Here is a 25890-nt window from a genome sequence, read left to right as displayed (position 1 = left end):
CATGGGCAATGGATATCCGATACAGAGAAGGCCCATACAGGCCTATTTTCCTTAGAATCGCTATCATAAATTGTCAGGATACCCTATTAAAGGCCTTCTCTGCATCCAGTGATACCAAAATAGAGGGGTCTTCTCTCTTCTGCACACTACCTATGAGATATAAGGCCCTCCTGGTTGTTATCAAAAGTCTGCCCTGAATAAATCCTGCTTGATCTACAAGAATTAAAGAGGGTAGGACCATCTGAAGTCTGTGTGCAAGAATTTTAGTGAAAATTTTGTAATCTGTGCCAGATAAAGAGGGCGGTCTATATAAACTTCAAAGAAGAGGGTTTTATCAGGTAATATTGTAATTGCAGCCAATTGCCATGAATGAGGCAGAACAATGTCCACATCAATGGAATTATAAACTTTAGTGAGCAACGGAGCCAGTATGCCTTTAAACTTTTTGTAGAATTTATTACTATAGCCATCATAGCCCAGAGCTTTGCCAGCAGGAAGATACTTAATGGCCCATAACACCTCATCAGCCATAATAGGGGCAGACAGAGCTTCAGCGTCTAAGGGTGTCAAAACTGGAAGAGAAAGACGTGCTAAATATATCAATCCGGCCATAGATGGAGCAGTCTGCTGGGTATATAGCTGTTTATAGAACAGTTTTGTGCATTTCTAATAATTTTGTTTTCAGCTCTAAGGCCTTCTTGAGGCCCAGGTTGAGCCAGTTTGCATCAACGGTTTTCAGGCTAGTTTAACTTTACTCCCTTCACCTATTGAGCCCTTTGATTTGGGCTGCTTTCCACTACAAGGCCCCGAGCAGGTTTAAGTATTGTGCTTGGTGCATCAGAGTTATTTCAGGCATTGACCCCTGTATCTGATGTGTCCAGTGCTTGGAACTGAACCACGAGGGTTTTAATTGTGTTCCCTGTCACAAAAGAGTCTAGGAAGCTCAGTGTGAAAATCTTTCTGGTGCTCAGTACGGTTCTTCGATGTCAGTATCTGTGACATTGGGTTCAGTAGCTGTTGCCACAGGGACTGTGGGCATTGGCAAAGACATCAGCCATTGAACTGGCATCCTGAGAACAGCCATTGTCGGGCTTGACATTGAGGCGTGTGCATTTCACAACCTCATTGCACGTTTCCGAGGACCGGTATTGTTCATTGGCAAAGAAACATCAACATCGCTTACTGTTGGTGTATAGTACCGGGAACTCTGGAACATCAGCATCACAGATCTCTGAAAGGTGTTGGCGCTGAGAGGATTGTTAGCCTTTTTGATAATGATGCTGATCTGCCTGGTACCCTCCAGCTGTGACTTGGGCCCCTTAGCACCGACAAATCTGCAGGCTTTTTCTGCATCAGCTCCCCAGTCTTTACCAATGTCTGCCCTTCATGAGGAGATCTGGGCCATACTCAAGGAGGAGCTGGGGGCCTCTGCAGATGCAGAGTGCTTGGGCATTGAGGGCGCTTGCACCAATCATGGCACAGCCTCAGCTGTCTGAGGAAGCTCAGTTTAGAGAGAATTCCTAGATGCTGGTTCCGTGTCAAGCGCGGGGTCTGTGCACACCTATCCAGTGCGGCTCTAAATGTTTGGTGGGGGGAGGATAATTTCTCTGGGGTCTGAAGGCAGACTTGAACCTCAACATTCTTTGATGTATGGCCTTCAGTCTGGGAGGCAAACACATACTCATACTTCTTATAATAGATACTTCACAGAACCTGGTTCAGGTCTTTCCTGGGAGTCTGAAGGGGATCCACAGTACTCCTCAGCAGAAGAGTCCTATGATATACTATCTGACCCCTCCCCTCCACAAGAAAGGCGTGATTTCCTCCTGAGGGCATATCTTTTATGGGCTTTGAACAGGAAATGGCAGAGGCCATTCCTTTCAAATTGGAGACTGGGGGTCAGCCTAGGCTGCGTTGCTTACTGTTCTGGATTATGAATCTCCACCTAGGGATCTCTGTCCAAGTGGCACCTCATAAAATAGACACTTTGTACAGGAACCAGAAAGGTCCAGATACCACACAGCTCCTTGATGGTTGAGTTTGCTCTTGAGAAAGCACGGGGTTCTATGTCTATTTCCTCTGTTCTTCTGGTCAAGGTGTGCCAAACCCTGAACTTCTTTGGGAGGCAGATTTATCAGGCCTTGATGCTTGTCAGCCACATTTGGACCTATCAGCTCTACGCTACTATCTACTTGAGGTGCAGACTGGGTTCCTGTGGATAAGGCTGCTGAGTTCACAAGCTGAACATGAAGCAAGTTTGTAGACTATATCTGACCAGAGGCACCTTTAATGTTTTTGACATTATGTCCAGACTCTTTACTCTGGATATGGAAATGCACAGATTTTCCTGGCTGCGCATCTTAGATTTTGATGTTCTGTGGTGAGGAGACATCTTTTGGGGGGGACAAGGTGGAAAGGTTTGCTGACCACATTAGGAATCACACAGATACCATAAAGTCCCTCTTTTCGCTGCCACCAATTGAGTCCTTCTCTTCTGGGAGGTCTTTGTGTGGGCCTAGAAGTAGTAACTACTACTTTTGTGGGTGTAGATTTACCCTTTCTTCCCATACTCCTCAGCAGGCCCAGTTCCAATGCTCCCACCCACATTGACAGTGTACTCAGGAGGCCTAGTATGCTCCCCAGTCATATCAGGGAGTGAACTTTTGACTGCCTCCTGGAGAGCATACCCACCATAGAAGTAGCAGGGAGTGAAACTGAATTTTTTTTCCAGGAAAGGTGGACATTTGTAACCTCTGACCAGTGGATTCTTCAGGTAGTCCAGCTTGGTTATTCTCTGAATTGGCAAAGGAGATCACTAGATTGCCCACCAAGACCTTCATACCTCAGCTCTCTATACAAAGAAGTATTTGCAGAGCAGCTCTCTGTCCTTCTCCAGATTAAGGTGGTAGAACACATTTCACCAGGGCAAGAAGGAATGGAATTCTATTCCAGGTACTTCCTTGTGACAAGGAACATGGGGATTACTTCCCATCCTGGGCCTCGGGGCCTTGAACAAATATCTAGTCAAAGAGAACTCCAGGATGATTTCCTTGGGCATCCTTCTCATGATTCAGGTGACCGGTTATTCTCTCTGGATTTGATGTGTATCTAGATTTTCAGAAAGCTTTTGATAAAGTTCCTCATGAGAGACTCCTGAGAAAAATAGAGTAATAGGATAGGAGGCAAGGTTCTGGTGTGGATTAGGAATTGGTTATTAGACAGAAAACAGAGGGTAGGTTTAAATGGTCGTTTCTCTCAATGGAGGAGAGTGAACAGTGGAGTGCTGCAGGGATCTGTACTGGGACATATTTATAAATGATCTGGAAATAGAACGATGAGTGAGGTGATCAGATTTGCAGATGATACAAAACTATTCAAGGTTCTTAAAACACGTGTGGACTGTATTGTAGGAAGACCTTAGGAAATTGAAAGATTGGGCGTCCAAATGGCAGATGAAATTTAATGTGGACAAATGCAAGGTGATGCACATTGGAAAGAATTGTCCGAATCACAGTTACCTGATGCTAGGGTCCACCTTGGGGGTCAGCGCTCAAGAAAAAGATCTGGGTGTCGTCGTAGATAATACACTGAAATCTTCTGCTCAATGTGCGATGGCGGTCAAAAAAGCAAACAGGATGCTAGGAATTATTAGGAAAGGGATGGTGAATAAGACCAAAAATATTATAATGCCCTTGTATTGCTACATGGTGTGTCCGCTCCTTGAGTATTGTGTTCAGTTCTGGTCGCCGTATCTCAAAAAAGATATAGCGGAATTAAAAAAGTTTCAAAGAAGAGCAACCAAAATGATAAAGGGGATGGAACTCCTCTCATATGAGGAAAGGCTAAAGAGGTTAGGGCTCTTCAGCTTGGAAAAGAGACGGCTGAGGGGAGATATGATTGAGGTCTACAAAATCCTGAGTGGTACAGAACGAGTAAAATTAAATCGATTTTTTACTTGTTCCAAAAGTACAAAGACTAGGGGGCACTCGAGGAAGTTACATGGAAATACTTTCAAAACAAATAGGAAGAAATATTTTTACACTCAACGAATAGTTAAGCTCTGGAGCTCTTTGCCAGAAGAGGTTGTAACAGTGGTAAGCGTATCTGGGTTTAAAAATTTTTGAACAGATTCCTGGAGGAAAAGTTCATAGTCTGCTATTGAGACAGACATGGGAAGCAACTGCTTGCCTTGGGATTTGTAGTATGGAGTGTTTCCACAATTTGGGTTTCTGCCAGGTATTTCTGACCTGGCTTGGCCACTGTTTGGAAAAGAGGATACTGGGCTAGATGGACCATTGGTCTGTCCCAGTATGGCTACTGTTATGTTCTTATTTTAAGGACACTTGCACTCACGTTCAGATTCTTCCGAGCTACAGGACGTATCTCAGATTTCGTGTGGGACAACGTCACTACCAGTACCACATTCGGCTATTTAGCCTCTTGTCGACTTCCCAGGTGTTCACACAGTGTCTAGCAGTAGTCGCAGCATTGTTATGCAGACTGGGAGGCTATATGTTGCCCTACCTGGGTGAGTGGCTAGTTTAGAGGATATGTAATGATCCGATGTCCATGCAGATAATTATTTGAGTCTTGGAGCTCCTGTAGTTTCTCATCAACTACCTGTACATTGGAGCTATGCTGAACATGCTGCAAGCTTGAGCCTTCCTGCCCCAAGCTAGGGCAGATGCCCTCATCTCCATTGTCGCTTAAGTCCACAGCAGCTAGCAAGACACAGCTCGGCAAATGTTGAAGTTGCTAGGCCACTTGGCCTCCTCAGTACATGTTACGTGCCTACTCTTGAGAGGCGCTCAATGGGACTGTAGCTTCTCAGTCATAATAAGTTGAGGAGAACCTAGTGGATGTTATCCAGATCTCCTCAGAACTAACTCAAGTTGTTGTTCTAGTGCACAGTCTGGACCACTTTGATTCTGAGGTTACCATTCTAAATTGCTGACCACAAATGCATCCACTAGGGCTGGGAGGTACATGTAGATGGGCTTCAAGCTCAGGGGATTTGGTCTGCCCGAGAGACAGAGTAGTTCAAACTCCTGGAGCTCTGGGTGGTTTGAAACGCTGTGATGGTTTTTAGAGATCAGCTGTCCAATCAAATTATACTTACTCTAACAGACAATTAGGTAGTCATGCACCATGTGAACAAGCAGGGGAGTACGGGATCCTACCCCTTGTGTCAGGAAGCAATCGGAATAAGGACCGGGCCACGTACCTGGCAGGGAAGGAGAACAGCCTGGTGAACAAACTGAGCAGGGCAATATAACCCCACGAGTGGCTTCTTAGTATGGGCATTACACATTAGCTCTTCTGAGAGTGGGACTTTTCCTCAATGAAACTTTTTGGCCACACATCTCACCAACAAAGTACCTCACTTTTACTTCGGGCTCAGGTCACATAACAGGCTTACATCAGCAGCCTTTCCTCCTGCATTGGGGAATGAGACTTCTCTCTCATAGGTAAGACCTTGTTGAAACTTGGGCAAAGCTAGGAAACCATGATTCTCATCGCTTTGTGCTGGCTGAGGCAGATCTGGTTCCCTCTACTTCTGGAGTTTTTCTCAAACTGCTATGGATACTGGACTGTTTTCCAACTTTATCTCGCTAAACCAGGGGTCTCTTCTATTCCTGGCCCTTACAGCCTAGATGGTGGGAATGTAGTTCTCTGAGGAAAGCAGACCAATAATTCTGACACGTGGGTAACGCGAATCCGTGTTGCTGATCTGGAGCTTGTAACAAGCTTAAAACAGGTCTTTGAGCGCGAGACGCACTCCACCTCACATGTGCGACTGCCTGCACCAACCACTGCGAGAGGGCGGGATCAGCAGTTCTCTTTCTTCCGCAGTGAGCAGAGAGATGCGTTTACATCCACTCCTCACAGCTGGTTCAGCATTTGGTCTTTTTGTGCCTTCCTTTTGTTTTTTATATACCCCTCTCAGGAGTTTTCTTCAGTTTTTGCCTTCCCTGTATCTTATTAGTTTATTGTTTTACCATGCTCTCTAGGCTGTGTTTAGGCCTGAGCTCCGGTCGGGTTTTTCCCTGTTCCTTTTCTTTGTGCTTTGCCCTTTTTAGCACCATTGAGGAGTTTGATTTGGCAACGGCTGTTTTTCCTTTCACACTATCGAAGGTGTCCAGTGGCTTCAAGCACTGCACTTGGTGCAACAGGACCAACTTTGGCAAAGACCCATTTTTGGTGTCATCAGTGTTTGGGGCCTGATCATACCCATGCAAAGTGTTTTCTCTGTTTTTGTATGAAGAAGAGAACACAGTTGGCCAGAGAGGCTCAGAGAGAGAAGATTTCTGGAGCCAGGTTCGAAACCGCGACATCGGTTTGTGTTTGGTGTCAAAATTGGCATCAAGTGCATCTGACCATATGGCTGTGAGACCCTTGCACACTAGGAGTGACCATGCATCGAGTGGGTCTCCACCTGCCTTTACGCCAGCTGCAATGCAGGCCCCTCCCCCCCCCGGACCAATCGGCATTGTACCTGACCCCGAGGTAACGTGAGGACTCAATATCATCCTGTTTGGCACTGGGGAGCATCGATGCCAGACAACGATAGAAGCATCAGTATCAAACCCCCTTGATGCATGGTACTGGGACCTCTGGGGCACCAAGGGTTTCCTCGGTCCCCGAGAAACGTTGGTTCCGGGAGAACCGCTCCCCCTCTATACAGGAGGTGCCAATGCATGGGTCTCTACTCAGCCAGGACCAGGCACCCGCTTCGACCCCACAGATTCGGCAGCCTGCTTCTACACCTGCACCCCAACCTTTCCCGATATCAACCCTCGATGAGTGTCTGCAGACCTTCTCCCTGAGCGTTTGGTAGGGTTCTTGCACAGTGCATCAGTGTCTTTGGTGCTTGTGCCAGCCATGCCTCTTGCTTCAGTCCTGCATATCCACCAGCCTGCAGTGAGGTCACCTACGCCAGTGCTGCTTGCGGTCTCGGCATCGACTGTCACTCGTGTTGACACACTCTCAATGTCCAGACTGCCCCAATTTGACTGGCCCTATCGAATTGACTACTCACTTGTCCTTTAGATTGTAAGCTCTTTGAGCAGGGCCTGTCCTTTTATGTTAAATTGTACAGCGCTGCGTAACACTAGTAGCGCTTTAGAAATGTTAAGTAGTAGTAGTAGTAGTAGTAATGTCGGTGGAGGAAGCTTCAATGGAGTCGAGGCTGAAGCTGATACTTCGATGCCTCTCTCAGGGTCATGGTAACTCTTCATCGAGGCAGGCTCGTTCTGAGCCTTCCCACAAAGAGTTCTTGGCTGACAACAACGAGGAGCTATTATGGGACTCAGAAGAGGAGTCCTATGATATCCCATCTGATCCCTGCCCTCCCCAGGAAAGAAGGAAGTCTCCACCTGAGAACCTTTCCTTCCCATCTTTTGTGAAGGAGATGGTGGCTGCCATCCTGAGTCATTTGGATGAGCCCAGGGCTAAGATGTTCAAGGTCCTGGACTTCGACTCTTCACCTACAGAGGCTGTGACAGTCCCGCTTCACGAGATCTTACAGGAGGTTCAGATGAAGAACTGGGAGTCCCCTCTCTCGGTCCTTCTCCTCCTCAAGATGATTGACATCATGTAACAGATTCAGTCTTCCCCTGGGTTTGATAGGTCCCAGTTGCCGCTTCATTCACTAGTGGTGAAATCTGCTCTCAAAAGGGCTAAGTGTTCTAAGGGACTATGCTTCGTCACCCTCTGGCAGGGAAGCTAGAACCCTTGATTCTTTTGAGCAGAAGATATATTGGGCTTCCATGATCATCATATACAATTGTACCAGCTTTAAATGAACCAGTACTTGCAGTCCTTGGTGGGAAGTAGGTCTGATTTGGCAGACTCCCACCGGAGCAGACTGAATCTGTTTGCCAGCTAGTCAAGCAGCAGAAGGCGTGTTATAAGTTCTTGGCCAGGAGTGCCTATGACACTTTTGATGTGGCCTCAAGGATCTCTGTCCAGAGTATAGCAATATGTAATCTCTCATGGCTGGTGTTTCTGACTTGGACCTGGTGGTCCAGCAGAGGTTGGCCGATGCTACGTTCCGGGTGGATAATCTTTTTGGAGAGAAGGTGGAGGAGATAGCTGACCTCATCAAGAAACACACTGATACTATCAATTCTCTCTCTTTCTGGATGCCTTCTGCACCTGCCTCCTTCTCTAGGAGGTTTTTTGACAAGTCGAAGAGGGCTACTTATTACTCGCAGAGGCATAGGTACACCCCTTCTTCTCGCCAGCCCCAGCAGCCTAAGGCCTGGGCAGCTCCCCAATCAAAGCAAGGGGCGAGCTTTTGTCTGGCTCCAGCACAGCATAACCTCTATAAAAGTGACCATCCCAGATGACTTGCTAGTTGGGGGGAGGCTGAAGTTTTACCAAGAAAGGTGGCCCCTTGTAACCTCCATGCAGTGGGTTCTTCAAATAGTCCATCTCGGTTATACCCTGCATTGGCTACAGAGACCACCAGATTGCCCACCGAGAGCATGACACTTCAGCTCTCAACACAAGCAGCTACTTGCAGAGGAACTCTCCGCCCTTCTCAAGGCCTGTGTGGTGGAAACCGTTCCACCAGGGGAAGAAGAGAAGAGATTCTATTCCATGTACTTCCTTGTGCAAAAGAAGACAGGGGGATGCATCCCATCCTAGACCTAAGGGGCCTGAACAAATTCCTGATCAAAGAAAAATTCAGGATGGTTTCCTGAGGCACCTTTTTTCTCATGCTTCATGAAAATGACTGGCTATTCTCTCTAGACTTAAATGATGCTTATACTGCTGATACTTCCAGCTCATAGGAAGTATCTTCATTTTCAGCTAGGGACACATCACCACCAGTATTGCTTTTTGGCCTCGCTTTGGCTCCCAGGGTTTTCACCAAATGTCTTGCAGTAGGAGCAGCACTGCTATGCAGACTGGGAGTCCATGTTTATACCTATCTCGATGACTGGCTGGTGAAGAGCAAGTCACAGGATGGTGCTCAGGAGTCCATGTGGAGGAGTATTCGGGTGTTAGAGCTACTCGGGTTTGTTTTAAATTATCCCAAGTCCCATCTTCTCCCTGTCCAGCGATTGGAGTTCAGTGGAGCCCTGCTAGACACTCAGCTGGTTCAGGCTTTTCTCCCTGTAGGGCAGGCAGATGCTCTTGTTGTCCTTGCCACTCAAGTCCTAAGCAGCTCGGCAGGTCACAGCCCGGCAGATGTTGAGGTTAGGGGCCACCTATGGCATGTCTTCACAAAGAACTGCCCAGAGGACCCTAGCTTTCCAGTGGTGTCAGGCCATGGGGAACCTAGAGGATGTCATCCGAGTTCCAACAGAGCTGGTTCAGTCACTGCTGTGGTGGACAGTTCGATCCAATTTGACTCTGGGACTCCCAATTCAAATTCCACAGCCCACAAAGATGCTGGCGATGGATGCATCCCATCTAGGGTGGGAAGCTCACTTAGAAGTGTTTCACAATCGAGGCACTTGGTCAGTCCAGGAAACAGATCTCCAATTCAACCTTTTGCAGCTGTGGGCGATCTGGAATGCTCTAAAGGCTTTCAGAGATCATCTGAACACCCAAGTTGTACTCATTCAAACTGAAAATCAGGTTGCTATGTACTATACGAACATGCAGGGGGGCACGAGATCATGCCCTCTGTGTCAGGAGGCCGTCCGGATGTGGTATTGGGCACACCCACACAGAATGCTCCTCAAGGCCACTTACTGGTGGGCAAATCCAACAACCTGGCCGACAGACTAAGTGGTGTTGTGCAACCACACAAGTAGTCCATCAGCATTAGCGTTGCCCACAAGATCGTCCGAGCGTGGGGTACTCCCTCTGTGGATCTGTTTGCCACTCAGTCCAATCACAAAGTCACTCAGTTTTATTCCAGGCTTCAGGCCCATGACAGTCTAGCATCAGATGCCTTCCTCTTTCATTGGGGGACAGGACTTCTGTATGTGTATTCTCCCATTCCTCTTGTGGGGAAGACTTTGCTGGAACTCAAGCAAGACTGTGGGACCATGATTCTGATTGCTCCCTAATGGCCCCGGCAGATCTGGTTCTGGAGTTATCCTCCAAAAAACCGTGGAGATTGGAGCGTTTTATGACCCTCATCACGCAGAACAAGGGATCTCTTCTTGCTTGCTTCCAGGAAAGATTCCAATAAGAGATATTATTCTTTCAAATGGAGGAGGTTTGCCATCTGGTGTGAGGGCAAAGACCCAGATCCTGCTTCCTGCTCTACATATACCCTGCTTGAATACCTTCTGCACCTCTCCGAGTCTGGTCTCAATACCAACTCTGTAAGGTTTCATTTCAGTGCTATTAGTGCTTTCCATCACCGTAAGCCCATCTCCGGACAGTCTTTAGGTGTTTGCTTCATGAGAGGTTTGTTGACAAAGCCCCTTGTCAAACCTCCACCTGTGTCATTGGACCTCAGCATTGTTCTCACCCAGCTGATGAAAGCTCCTTTTAGTCACTACTACTACTACTACTACTACTACTACTTAGCATTTCTATAGCGCTACTAGGGTTACGCAGCGCTGTACAAGTTAAAACATGGGGAAGGACAGTCTCTGCTCAAGAGAGCTTACAATCTAAAGGTAACAAACTATGTCACTTGATTCCTGTCATTTGAAGTACTTGACCTGGAAGATCATATTTTTGGTGGCTGTTACTTCAGATTGCAGGTGTCATTTGAAGTACTTGACCTGGAAGATCATATTTTTGGTGGCTGTTACTTCAGCTTGCAGGGTCGATGAGTTTCAGGCTTTAGTGGTGGATGCACTTTATACAAAGTTTCATCATAACAGAGTAAACCTCTGCATTCACAGGAGGGGGGGGTCAGTACGCGGCTGCTGCCACAAGCTTTCCGTAAAAGAATTACCTGCGCTGTACGCTGGACATAAAGAGACATTCCCTTCTTGACAGAGCTTACAATCTAATTAGGACAGACAAACAGGCCAAATAAGAGATAAGGGAATTACTAGGGTGGGAATGATAAAACATGGGTACCTGAACGAGTGAGTAAGGGTTAGGAATTAAGAGCAGCATCAAAAAGGTAGGCTTTTAGCCTAGATTTGAAAACAGCCAGAGATGGAGTTTGATGTACCGGCTGAGGAAGTCTATTCCAGGCATATGGTGCAGCAACATAAAAGGAACGGAATCTGGAGTTAGCGGTGGAGGAGAAGGGTGCAGATAAGAGAGATTTACCCAGTGAATGGAGTTCCCGGAGAGGAGTGTAGGGGGAGATAAGAGTGGAGAGGTACTGAGGAGTTGCAGAGTGAATGCACTTGTAAGTCAATAAGAGGAGTTTGAACTGTATATGGAAACTGATAAGGAGCCAATGAAGTGACTTGAGGAGAGGGCTAATATGAGCATAGCGACACTGGCGGAATATAAATTGTGTGGCAGAATTTTGAACAGATTGAAGAGGAGAGAGATGGCTAAGTGGGAAACCTGTGAGAAGCAAGTTGCAGTAGTCTAAGCAAGAGGTGATAAGAGTGTGGATAAGGTTTCTGGTAGTGTGCTCAGAAAGGAAAGGGCAAATTTTTGTGATATTATAGAGAAAGAAATGACATGTTTTTAGCAGTCTGTTGAATATGTGCGGAGAAGGAGAGGGAGGAGTCGAAGATAACCCCAAGGTTACGAGCTGATGAGACAGGGAGGATGAGAGTGTTACCCACAGAGATGGAGAATGGGGGAAGAGGAGAGGTTAGTTGAGGGGGAAAGATAAGAAGCTTAGTCTTGGTCATGTTTAGTTTCAGATGTCAGTGACACATCTAGGCAGCAATGTCAGGCAGGCAGGCAGGCTGATACTTTGGCCTGGGTTCATGCTGAGATTTCTGGTGTGGGGAGGTAGATCTGGGAGTCATCAGCGTAAAGGTGATACTGAAAACCATGGAATGAGATCAGTGTACCAAGAAAAGAAGAGGTCCCAGGACAGATCCCTGAGGTACACCAACTGATAGTGGGATAGAAGAGGAGGAGGATCCACCAGAGTATACACTGAAAATACGATGGGAGAGATAAGAAGAAAACCAGGAAAGAACAGAGCTCTGAAATCCAAGTAAGGACAGCATATCAAGGAGTAGGTGGTGATCAACAGTATCAAAAACAGCAGATAGATCGAGAAGGATGAGGATAGAATACAGACCTTTGGATCTGTCCAGGAACAGGTCATTGAAGACTTTAGCAAGCGCTGTTTTCAGTTGAATGAAGAGGGCGAAAACCAGATTGAAGTGGATCAAAAATAGCTTGAGATGAAAGAAAGTCAAGACAACGGTGGTGAACAGCATGTTCAAGTATTTTGATTAGGAAGGGGAGGAGGGAGATGGGGCAATAGTTGGAAGGACAGGTAGTCCAATGAAGGTTTTTTAAGGAGTGGTGTGACTACAGCATGTTTGAAGGCATCAGGAAAAGTCGCAGTGGAAAGTGAAAGATTGAGGATATGACAGATAAAAGGGATGACAGTAGGAGAGAGAGTGCTAAGTAGATGGGTGGGAATAGGATCAGAGGAACAGGTAGTTAGTTTCGAGGAGGAAAGAAAATGGTCTCTAATTGTTTTCATACCGCACACTAACATTATTGGCTTTTATCTTACCTAGAATGTAAACTGCACTGAACCCTGGAAAGGGGATATTAGTGGTATGCAAGAATTGATATGATGTGTTGCAGTTCTTTGGGTTGAATAGGTCTATTAAAGGTTGTTACTGCATCTGTTGACAATTTGGGCAGTGTTGCCACTTCTAAAAATGGTTCATGGATTGTGTGTGGTCGTTCCCAGCTGCTTGCCCATTTAACAATGAGAAATAATTCATGAATAGCTGCAGGATTTTACCGTGATTCCCTCTGACAACTCGTGCTGCATCCCTTGGAGACAGTACCACCCGAGAGCCCCTCAGGCCTTTACTAAATGTTCTATCAGCTTCTCTGATCTATTACCATACTTGAAAAATTTAAATTTACGGTACAGCAAAGAGCGTATGGTATGCTCATGGATAAGAGTGTTTTAATGTTATTTGATTGGAGTAATTAGCTTCCTTGTTGTCTGCCGTCATCGCTCGCGCATATACTTTCTTGAGGGTGTCTTAACTGACCATCCAGGTGAATAATGCTGGCTGATATGTTTTTTTCTTGCACTTGTGTGTGCTGTCTCCTAAAATATGCATGGACTGCCTTTGTGCTGGCCATTGGTTGATACAAAGAATTCCCATCTTTTAAGTGGTTTTGAAAATCTTGGTCTGTTGCTAAATATGCTGGGAAGTGCCAGCGACACTGCAGACAAAATGACTAATGCAGTTGTACTGATGAATCTGTCCATATGGCAATTACTAGCTGTCCGATTTACTTCTGCATGAGTAGTACTCATTGCATAAGTCGCATCAATCTCAGTCGAACATGGGCTTCAAATTATGGTACCATGACCGCCTTTTCTCAGTGTTAAATAACTACCAGTCACATATTTCTTGCCCAGGGGTGTGCATGGTGTTCAGCCAGGTCCTAAGCTGACTGAGGCGTTGCTTGGGTGATCCATCCCTCCCCCCCCCCCCCCCCCACCACACATATAGTAGAGTTTTAAAGTTGCAGGATATTGGAGCTGGAACTTTATTTTTTGGTCTATCAAGCTGGAGCAAATGGGAGAGAATGCTCTTCTCCATGCAGACAATGACGCCAAATGATCCTGAAATAGACAAATGGTCTGCCCGTCAAATTTAAGGTCTTGATGTTGAGATTTGTAAGCCCTGAGGACTGCCATCTTATTTTTGTATTGATGGAATTTGACCATTACCACTCTAGGTGGTGCTCCCCATCTCTCACCTGCCCCACCCAATGTGCCCTTTTAAGATGTATGGGACCCCCACCGCCTGCTTGAGGGTAGGTGGCCAGCAACCACGTTTCCAGTGTTTCTGCCAGAATAGTATCGCTCACCAATTCTGCAAAAACGATAATAACGTAGATTGTCCCTCTGTGACCTGTTTTCCAGGTCGTCAATTTTTTTCTTGTTGGGCCTGCAAGCCCTTCCAGCTGCTCTACTGCAGAGGTATGTGACTGGGTAATATCATTCATTTCAGCTCGCCGGTCTGACAGGACAACTCCGCAGTAAGTTGGGAGATTCCCGCTATCTGCTTGGAAAACTGAGTAAAGTGGGCATCTAGTGCTTTTACTATTGCTGCTGTACTTTCTGGAACAAGAGCGTTGTGGATAGAAACTTGTTGCGGGGGTTCAGGAGAGGCTGCCATTTCCGTTCCCTGGCCCCTTAGAGTATCTCGTCTCTGGAATTTGGCGGTTGATTCTGGCATTGATCGTAATAAAAATTTGTTCATAGACACTGATCATCTTTCCAGATAATTCCTTGATGTTGACTGGGCTAAGATGGTCATTTTAGCAAGATTTTAGTGAGATTGAAGGAGCATCCTGGAGCGGCTCTCGTAGTTCGTGTCTAGTGCCGCGCACAGCATCACATGATTCGTGGCTTTTAAAAAAAATTTAATCATGGCAGTATTATTTTAAGATTGAGAACACTTAAAATTGGAGACCTTTTAAAATGACTGCATTAAGGGGTCCTTTTACTAAGATATGCTAATGATTAGCATGCGATAAATGATAAGACATCCATTATATTCCTATAGACATCTTATTATTTAGGACAAACTAAATCTGTTAGCGCACCTTAGTAAAAAGACCCCTAAAAACGGGACTAGGGGATTGCCACAAGGCTGCCTAGCCTTTCACTTCAAGCTCACCCATTCAACATCAGGTCAGTAGTGGGTGAAAGTCTTTACCATCTAGAAACTGTTTCAGATTAGTATTCCATCCACTATTATTATTATTATTATTATTATAAGCTGCATTATTATTTAGTACCGTTGTCTAATGGTCAGAGATTGCACAGGAATGGAGACTAAATTGCTCTCTCTTGAGAACAGGGCTGCGAGACAGTGGCTGGGTAAGCGCTTAGGAGCTTGTAGTGCCACGCCTGGGCTCTGTCCTGTGGATAAATGGACAACTTTGACCACACTGGAAATTAATGGAGCATTCTATATTACCACTAAATTGACTAGAAAATACATTACATGTTGGCTTTTGTTATGATGAAAGCATTGATTCATATCTTTAAGTTGTTTTCATGTGCTGATGAAACACCTCCTTACTAAGAGAGAGAAAACATGTTGCAACAGGAAAATGACCTTTTCTTGAGGCTTTGGTGTCAATACAAGATCCCCCTTATTGCCAGGAACACAAAGGTTATAGTGGTAACTAGAAAAAGCTGCTAGTGAGTTCCAAATCTTTACATTCATGGGCTCATGTTGAAAACAGACAATATTTTAAATGGGGATTTTTTTTTCTAAAAATATGCTTCCTTGTTTTGACACTTTACCTGTTCTTATATATTGTAGGTGCATTCTACGCCCTATCCTACAACACAAAAATTGACCAAGATAATACTGCAGCTGTACTGCCAACAGGTAATAACCTTCATGAGTTATATTGAATGGACTGTAAAAATTTAGGGGCCCTTTTTTTTTTCTTTATCTGAGCTTTATTGATCATAGATAAGGGAATAAAATACATATACAAAGCTGGCTGATCTCTGCAACATTAGACACCAGACAGCACTATACTAAACAGCTTAGAATTATCTATTTTTATGTTTCAACATTTTATTGATGAACTAGTAAAAAAGGCCCATTTCTTAAGGCAAGGAAACGGGCGCTAGCAAGGCAATCCTACTACTACTACTACTTACTACTACTTAGCATTTCTATAGCGCTACAAGGCGTACGCAGCGCTGCACAAACATAGAAGAAAGACAGTCCCTGCTCAAAGAGCTTACAATCTAATAGACAAAAATAAAGTAAGCAAATCAATTAATGTGAACGGGAAGGAAGAGAGGAGGGTAGGTGGAGGCGAGTGGTTACAAGTGGTTACGAGTCAAAAGCAATGTTAAAGAGGTGGGCTTTCAGTCTAGATTTAAAGGTGGCCAAGGATGGGGCAAGACGTGGGGGCTCAGGAAGTTTATTCCAGGCGTAGGGTGCAGCGAGACAGAAGGCGCGAAGTCTGGAGTTGGCAGTAGTGGAGAAGGGAACAGATAAGAAGGATTTATCCATGGAGCGGAGTGCCCTCCCTTGCTGTGTCGCTCTGTGCCCTCCCAGCCTCCCTGGCCTGCCACCTACCCAGTTCAAGGCCCCCTCACGCCCCTCCCACTGAGTTCCAGACTCTGCCCTCCCTCCATTTTCAACACCCCCCCCCCTCCATGTTACGGACCCCTGTATCCCCCTTCTGCGACCCTGTCGACCCCCCTTCTTGCTGAAAACCGTCCCCCGCCGCCATCGAGTACCTGTGCTGACGGGGGACCCCAACCCCCGTCAGCTGAAGTCGTGTTCTGGCCTTTGCAGCTTTGCTTCCTCAATGATCTTCTGTTCAAGTTTCTGTGCGTGCGTCTGACGTCAGACGCACGTACAGGAACTTGAACAGATCATTGAGGAAGGAACGCTGCGAAGGCCAGAACAGGACTTCGGCTGTCGGGGGTTGGGGTCCCCCGTCAGCACAGGTACTCGAGGGGGGGGGGTCGACAGCGTCGCTGAAGGGGGGTCCAGGGGGCCATAACGCGGGGGGGGGGGGGGGGTTGAAATCGGAGGGAGGGCGGAGTGTGGAACTCGGTGGGAGGTGCGTGAGGGGACACGGGGTGTTCATGTTCGTCGGGTGGGGGGGGGGTCTGTGTTGCCCCGCTCCCTGCCATTTGCTCCGAAGTGGCAGGGAGCGGCGTACTGACAGCTGATTGCCAGGCAGGGGGAGGAGTAGGGAAACATGCTCCGCGTGTTTCCCTACTCCTCCCCTTGGAATCAGCTGTCACTGACGTCAGTGCGTTCTAGCCTGCCTAGCAGACCACCTCCTGCACAGCCAATCAGTGGAATTCATGACGTCAGTTTTATCTACAGCACCTAGCAGACCACGGCGGAAGCCAGGGTCCGAGGCAGCTTCAGAACGCTGGAGGTGAGAATTATTATATAGGATATTCACATAACACGTCACCTTCGTAGCAGGCTAAGAACATAAACTCAAACCTTTACATATTGTCATCAGAAGTTTTTTTTTAGCTTATCAACTCCTCATTCCCACCTGGACTTGTACTCTGATAGTCCAAGTGAGCCCCCCCCCCCCCCCCCCCCTTCTCTGCCCTTTGATTCCTATTAGTGAGCAGGAAGTAATCCATAGACTCAACATGGGTCTGATATAGAAAGCATACACTTTAATATTGTGTCTTGTTAAGAAGCATATTATTTTTATTTTATTTTATTTTTGTTACATTTGTACCCCGCACTTTCTCACTCATGGCAGGCTCAATGCGGCTTACATGGGGCAATGGAGGCTTAAGTGACTTGCCCAGAGTCACAAGGAGCTGCCTGTGCCTGAAGTGGGAATCGAACTCAGTTCCTCAGTTCCCCAGGACCAAAGTCCACCACCCTAACCACTAGGCCACTCCTCCACTCCTCCTCTTGGACTCAATCTCTGTATATAAGGACTCCAAATCCGAGTAAATTGCTGTAACCTTTTCCTTGTTCCTTTCGCCTCTCTAGCTTCCCATGTTGCTAACATATGCACCTGGTTCCTCCAGTGCCAGTCAGTTGGAGGCTCTGAGGATATCCAATGTTGCAAAATACACTTACGAGCCATGAGACACCACTTGCGGCACAGTAACCGGGCCCCCTTTGTTTGTGTACTAAAAGCTTGTTGCGTGTCCAACACGAAATGTGCCCAAGTCCCAATCACTACAAAAGTGCCCAAGTCCCCAAAATTTGACACGTATCTCCGGATGCGTTCCCAGAAGGCCCGTACCCCTGGGCATTCCCAGAAGGCATGATAAAGAGTGTGAGGTGACTGTCCACACTTAACACATCTGTCCCCCTGTGAAGCTCCCATATGGGCCAACTGCCGCCTGGACATGTAGGCTCGCATAACCACCCTATAGCCACATTCTCGTAGTCTCTCATCAAAGGCCAAAGCTAGTACTTCCCTCAACGTAGCCCCCACATCCCATCTCTCTAGTGACCCCCCCCCCCCCCTGATTCCTGTTCCCAATTGTTTTTAATTTCTGAGAATTTGTTTATAGTGTTCCTTCTCACTAGGGCCTGATGCAACCCTTTACTTCCATCTCTCCAAAGAAAGCCCGTACTTTATGTCCTAATCGGGTGTTCAATAAATCTTGGTCCAGTGCTAGTATGTAATGTTTAACTTGGGAATAGGCAAAGCGATTCCCCCAACTATCTCCAACCTTAGCCTGCATCGTTTCATAGCTTATGAGTTTCCCCTGTTCTTCCCAATAGATGTTCCACTCGCATAGTTCTCTGCCTCTCCCATCTAAGAAACGCTAAGTTGTCTTGCCCGGGTCTAAAATCCATATTTCCACTTAAAGCTAATTGATCTGAAACCAAAGGATCCCCTTCTAATCTTTTAGCCAAGAATTTCCACACCTCCCTTAAGGTTGGAGCAACGTTCAGAATTTTAGGTGAGGCTGGAGCTGAGCTCTTTTATGAGTGGAGGAGTGGCCTAGTGGTTAGGGTGGTGGACTTTGGTCCTGGGGAACTGAGGAACTGAGTTTGATTCCCGGCACAGGCAGCTCCTTGTGACTCTGGGCAAGTCACTTAACCCTCCATTGCCTACCGCATTGAGCCTGTCATGAGTGGGAAAGCGCGGGGTACAAATGTAACAAATGTAGCAATGTAATAATAACATATGGGGCAAAATCTCTCTCTCTCTAGTTCTATCGGGGTAAACACACTGGTTTGACCTATCCAGTCTCCCAGGTGACGTAGCAAACATGCTTGGTTATATAAATATAGATCAGGCATCCCAAGCCCTCCTTGCCGCCACTCCCCCACCCTCCCCCCCCCCCCACCCCCACCATACTAGAGAACCTCAATTTAGGTTTCTTCTTTGCCCAACAAAAGGTACTAAATATTCTATATATAGTTTTCAGGTCTTTTTGGAGCAAGCGAAGCGGGAGCGTCTGCAGCATATATAGCCAACGAGGAAATATCACCATTTGTATTAAATTCACCCTCCCTCGCAGAGATAAAGGAAGTCCTTCCTACTTTCCCAGTTGAGTGTTCATGTCCTCTAATAAGTTGGTAATATTGAGAGCATATAACTGCTTCAAGTCCATAGCTTGATTCCCAAATATTTAAATGATCCCTCAGCCCAACTCAAAGGAAAGCCCTGGCCCATCATCTGCCGCACCTCAATCGTGGAAGCCAATGCTTCTGATTTACTTAAGTAAACTCAACCCTGCATAATCACCGTCATCCGCGAAGGCAGCTATCTTAGTCACATTGACCACAATGTATCCCTTTTACTAACGGGTTATCTAGAATATCTCACAACAAGGGATCCAATGTTAGCACAAACAGTAATGGAGACAAGGGACACCCCTGCCTCGTGCCTCGATATATATGGGGAATAGCCCTGACTCCACCCCGTTTACCAGGATCTTAGCTCGAGGGGAATGATATAGCGCCTTAACTGCCGACACAAACCGCCCTACAAATCCATAGGCCTCCATAGTACTGAACAAAAAATCCCAACGTACTTTATTGAATGCCTTCTCCGCATCAAAGCTTATTAGCAATGACGGGGAACCTCTCCGCCATATCGTTTCTAACACCCCTAGTATCCTCCTCAGATTTTTGCTTACCGCTGTCCCCTCCATGAACCCCACCTGTGACTCATGGATCAGTTTTCGTAATACTCTTGCCAAACGGATTGCCATTCTTTTGGCCAACAACTTCGCTTCCACATTTAGCAGCGAAATAGGGTGATATGACTCTGGCTTCAAAGGGTCTTTACCCGGCTTTGGGAGCACTACAATCTGCGCCCATGACAATCCCGGCGGTGCTGGCGTTATAGATTCTCCCAATATATTATAGAACTCCATTCTCAAGCCATCTGGCCCTGGAGCCTTCATCAAATGGCCCTTCGCAATTCCCAAATTTACTTCCTGCTCTTGTATTGGTTGGTTCAACATATCTAAATCCTTCTGAGTCAGCGTGGGCAATTTGAGATTATTCAAATAGAGAGATCCTGGTAAACCCTGATCTGGGGGGCTTTCATATAGGTACCCATAAAACCTAGCAAAGACCTCGCAGATGTCAACATCCTTACGCACCACAGTTCCTTGGCCATCTTTCAATTGTAGTACTGTCCCCATACTACCTCTAGGCCTTGCTAGGCGCGCCAAAAGGCAACCAGTTTTGTTAACATATCTATACAACTTGTATTTATAATGCATTTGAAATTTAGCGGCCCGTTGGTATAGCAATTCATTCAATGCCATCTGCAGCTCCACTAGTCTACTTCAGTGTACCGCTGCTAGAGTCTGTCCATACAACTTGCAGCTTTGCACACCAATGAGCTTAGTCTGAGAATCTCCCTATTTCTTGCTACTCTAATGTAGTGTGACTAGCTGATAATTTCACCTCGTAGTACTGCTTTGGCTGCATCCCAATAAAAAACGGTTCTGTCTCATGTTCTGCATTCAAAACCGCATACTCATGCCAATGCTCCCATAACGTTTCCCTAAAAGCCTCATTTCCATAGAGCTGTACTGGGAATTTCCAAGAATCATAATGAGATTTCAGCTGACCCACCTCCCATTCCATTCATACCCGCGCATGGTCCGAAATTGCATAAGGTCCTATATTTACCATTGCAACTTTACCAAACATACTGGGCTATAATCTTTTTAGGAAGGATAGGGAGGACTGACGAGGTGGAGGAGTGGCATTATATGTGAGGGACAATATCAGAGCGGCTGAAATGTGGGGAACTTGGGGAAAGGAAGAAGCTTTATGGATTATCCTGGAAAGAGAAGATGGAACCCGTATCTACACGGGGGTTATCTACAGACCTCCAGCACAAATGGAGAAGCTAGACAAGGATCTGATAGAAGATATTCAAAAGATTGGTATGAAAGGGGGAGGGGCTATTATTGGGAGATTTCAGCTTGCCTGATGTGGATTGGAACGTCCCATCGGCAGAATTGGAATTGGAAAGAAGTAGGGAGATTGTGGACGCTTTTCAAAGTGCCTTGCTCAGACAAATGGTGACAGAACCCACGAGGGGAGGGTTGATGCTAGATCTAGTGCTCACGAATGGAGGAAGTGTTTCCAATATCTGGGTGGGTGTCCACCTATGTAATAGTGAGCATCACACGATATGGTTTTGATATAAGGGCAAAGGGAGAGTGCGGATGCACAAAACTCAAAGTACTGGATTTCAGACGTAGTGATTTTGATAAAATGAGGGAATACCTGAAGAAAGAGCTGTTGGCATGGGAAGGCATAGGAGAAGTGGAAAATCAGTGACCCAAGCTAAAGGCTGCTATAAATATGGCAACTGATCTTTATACAAGGAGAGTAAACAAAAACAAGAGAAACAGGAAGCCTATATAGTTCTCCCAAAAAGTAACTGAAAAAAATAAGAGCAAAAGAGGCTTTGTTCAAAGAAATACAGAAGAATACAACAAGAGGATCACGGAAAAGATTATCGGATTAAACTCAAAGAAGTGAAGAGGGAAATAAGGCTAGCGGAAGAAAAAAATGGCTAAATGTGTAAAGAGAGGTGACATCTTTTTCAGATATATTGGAGAAAGGAGAAAAGATAGGAATTGAATTGCGAGTTCCAGAACTTAACTATTCTTTGAATGAAAAAATATTTCCTCCTGTTCGTTTTAAAAGTATTTTCATGTAATTTCATTGAGTGTCCCCTGGTCTTTGTACTTTTTGAATGTGTAAAAACTTGATTCACTTCTACCTGTTCCACACCACTCAGAATTTTATAGACCTCAATCATATCCCCCCTCAGCTGTCTCTTTTTCAATCTGAAGGGTCCTATCCTGTTTAGCCTTTTCTATTCCCTTTATCATTTTGGTTACTCTTTTTAAACCTTTTCTAATTCCACTATATCTTTTTTGAGATACAGAAACCAGAATTGAACGCAGTACTCAAGGTGAGGTCGCACCATGGAGTGATACAGAGCCATTGTAATATTCTTGGTCTTATTTTGTATCCCTTTCCTAATAATTCCTAGCATCCTAGGCAGAAGATTTCAGCATATTGTGTACAATGATGCACAGATCTTTTTCTTGAGTGCTGACTCCTAAGGTAGACCCTAGCATCAGGTAACTATACTATTAATCATTTCTATAGCACTACTAGATGTATGCAGCGCTGTACACTTTCTTTTTATATGCAGGTACTTTCTCTGTCCCCAGAGGGCTCACAATCTATTTCTTTGTACCTGGGGCAATGGAGGGTTAAGTGACTAGCCCAAGGTTACAAGGAACTGCAGTGGGAATTGAACCCAGGTTGCCAGGCTCAAAGCCTGCTGCACTAACCATTAGGCTACTCCTCCACTATGATTCGTATTATTCTTCTCAATGTGCATCACTTTGCATTTGTCCACATGAAATTTCATCTGCCATTTGGATGCCCAGTCTTCCAGTTTCATAACGTCTTCCTGCAATGTTTCACAATCTGGATGAGTTTTTGACAACTTTGAATAGTTTTGTGTTATCTGCAGATTTAATCACCCCACTTGTCATTCCGTTTTCCAGATCATATAAATATGTTAAATATCACTGGTCCCAGTACAGATCCCTGTGGCATTCCACTATTCACCCTCCTCCATCGAAAAGAATGACAATTTAACTGTACCCTCTGTTTTCTGTCCAATAAGTCAATTCTGTCCACAGAAGGACTATTAGGCATATTTTCAAAGCACTTAGCCTTCCAAAGTTCCATAGAAACCTATGGAACTTTGGAAGGCTAAGTGCTTTGAAAATATGCCTCAAATTAATTGTCTCCTATCCCATGACTTTTCAATTTTCTCAGGAGTCTGTCATGAGGAACTTTGCCAAAAGAGTTCTGAAAATCTAGATACACTACATCAACTGGCTCACCTTTATCCATGTGTTTATTTATGCCTTCAAAGAAATGAAGCAAGTTGTTGAGACAAGACTCTCCTTGGCTGAACCCACACTGACTCTTCTCCATTAATTCACTTTTTTCTATGTGTTCTGTAATTTTCTTCTTTATAATAGTTTCCACTATTTTCCCTGGCACCAAAGACAGGCTTACCAGTCTATAATTTCATGGACCAAAAATAGGAGGAGTGGCCTAGTGGTTAGGGTGGTGGACTTTGGTCCTGGGGAACTGAGGAACTGAGTTCGATTCCCGGCACAGGCAGCTCCTTGTGACTCTGGGCAAGTCACTTAACCCTCCATTGCCCACCGCATTGAGCCTGCCATGAGTGGGAAAGCGCGGGGTACAAATGTAACAAAAAAAAAACAAACCATGCCTTACTCACCCACAAAATTCAAATTATGTACAGTCCCCCAAATCTTTACCCAGGTCTTAAAGGAATTACTCGTAATAGCTGTTAGTGTCTCAAGTTTATATACTGTGTACAACGGGAGTTCCATTTTGCTGTGAGAGGAACCCCTGGTGTCGTCCAAGCAGTCGCCAGGGTAAGCTCGGTCACATGTAGCAGATGACGAACCAAAAGTATCTGATATTTCTGAAGTCCTGCAATCTTTCTTTATTTAAAAGAAAAATCCCAGGATCCCAAGGAACCCTCAGGCCCATTATCCACAGTATCTGAAAGCTAATAGATTTCCAGAAAGCACTTGCCTTCGGGCAAGTTCACCAAGTATGATTCATGCTCCACACCCTCTGCAACATAATTCAGAGGACTGAGGAAACCAACAGTTAAGACAATCTGGAGTTAAATACCAGCAATAGACAATTTTAACATTATTCTCCCACATTAGAGGCAATAGCTATTTTTGCCAGTGATGGTTCAATTGAGTCCCAATCCTTCTGTGTATATGTGACACCCAAATCATGTACCCATTGGAGTCTCTGCCTTGTTTCCGTAACTCGAAGGTCCCTCAGGTTACAATAGAGCGTGCTCACCAAAAATTCAGTGGATCTAAAATGTTCGCAAATATTCTCCAAATAGGTATTTTCACCTGTCAATCTAGGCTTAAAACGTTTAAAGGGCAATAAATGAACCAACTGTACATAAGCATAATGATGGGATTGTGGGAAATCATAGCCATGAGACAATGCTTGGAAAGAGATCAAGGCAGCTTCGTCATTAAATTGGTTCTAACAACTTATCCCGTTATTCCCACACCCTATAAACAGAAGGAACCAAGCCAGGAGGAAACTCAGGGCTATGGCAAATGGGTGTGTAATGAGAAAACTGAAAATTCACTACAGAGCTCAGGGAATCCTAGATTTGAAAATTATGTGAAATTGTAGAGGAAACAACTGCCTGTATAAATCTGTGTCTTCGGGGGAGCCATAACATGCATTTCAAAGAGGCAGGACACGCCTGATATTGCTCAATATGTACTCACAATCTGGAGGGGTTACTTTGAAACCAATCGCTGAGCAGGCTTGAGCTGCCCTATAATAATTCCATAGGTCAGGCACCCCCAAACCTCCACTTGCTGTAGCCTGAAAAAGAATCCAGCAAGAGAATCTGGGCCTCCTGCCACCCCAAAAAAAGCTTATTCAGTAGCTCCCCTTCTTGTTGGCTCTTGGACCAGTTTCTCCAAGAAGCAGTCATTTATTATGTCTAAGAATTTTACCTCCTTAGGGCTTCCTGCTTTTGTAGCATTTATCCAGTCAATATTGGTGTAATTGAAATCACCCATTATTATTATGTTGCACAGTTTGCCAGCTTTCCTAATTTTTGTAAACATTTGTTCTGTTTGTTCTGTCCCAGCGGACGGTAGTACAGCCCTACAAATATACTCTTTCCCTTCAAACGGGAATTACTATCCACAAGGATTCCACACTGCTATCTGTTTCATGTAGCATATTTATTTTGCTTGACTCAGTTCCCTCTTTAACATATAGTGCAACCCCCCCCCCCCCCACTCCAATTTGATCCACTCTATCATTGCAATATAATTTGTACCCTGATAACATAGTGTCCCATTGATTGTCCTCCTTGAACCAGGTCTCTGAGATGCCTGTTATATCTACCTCTTCATTTAGTGCTATATACTCCAACTCTCCCAATTTCTTCTACTTGATTCCTATTAGACTAGTTCAGGACCCATTCTGGAAGACTGTGGACTTCCAAATTTTCTTGAGTCATCAACCTGGCATTTCATTTAGTATTTGTCATGTTCTTAAGAGGTTTTCCTGGTGGGGAATTGATTTTCCTTGCTAGTGGTTTTTCATTTGTGGGTTCTGTTTTTGTTTTGTTTATTGTTACAGTTAACTTGTAGTATTGGCATACTGGAGGGTTCCAGCCTTCTCCATTCCTTATACCAGTGATCTCACTGGAATCTTCAGTTTTCTCTTCCTCTTCCTGGGAGGGGGATTTAACCTGTTAATCTGGACTGGTCTAGCAGGAATCAAAGACAATTAATGATCAGGTAAGCCAAATTTCACTCTTTGCTTAAGCTATCAGTTGCAATCTCTAAAGTGCGTTGGTGGAGTACAGTGTTTTTTTCTGTTGTGATTTTTTAAATTATTGTTATTATTACCCGCTGTAAGAAATACTGTGAAATTCTTTGTAGAAAATTCTGTCAAGGAATATTTGGGATAGGTTCATGTGCATTTTATTTCACAATACATTTGTTCATAAAGAAGATAATGGATACATGAAAACAAAATTAAATTCAACTGTTTTACATAGTAACAGTTTAGTGCATTAAAACTAACTATTCACAGTGAGGTAGGAGGAGATTTTTACTGTTTGTACATTTGAAGTACCTTCCATGATCTGCTCAGTTATTGGTCGATCTGTTAACAAAAAGCTGCAAATATAGGAACTAAGGGGTAAATTCTATATATGATGCTGAAAAAAGCGCTATTCTATAAG

The 25890-nt window shown here is 45.1% G+C and overlaps 1 protein-coding gene across 1 annotated transcript in view; it reads left to right on the top strand.

Annotated features, from left to right (window-relative positions):
- The window catches only part of RPP40 (ribonuclease P/MRP subunit p40), a 90034-nt gene that overhangs the window by 26256 nt on the left and 37888 nt on the right, over positions 1-25890 (top strand). The window contains exon 3 of the mRNA XM_030208756.1: positions 15387-15455. Within this exon, the coding sequence (XP_030064616.1) occupies positions 15387-15455 (69 nt within the window). The remainder of the gene's footprint in view (positions 1-15386; positions 15456-25890) is intronic.

Source organism: Microcaecilia unicolor, chromosome 1, assembly GCF_901765095.1.
Source record: "Microcaecilia unicolor chromosome 1, aMicUni1.1, whole genome shotgun sequence".
NCBI lineage: Eukaryota > Metazoa > Chordata > Amphibia > Gymnophiona > Siphonopidae > Microcaecilia > Microcaecilia unicolor.
This window is presented reverse-complemented; position numbering and strand designations above follow the sequence as displayed.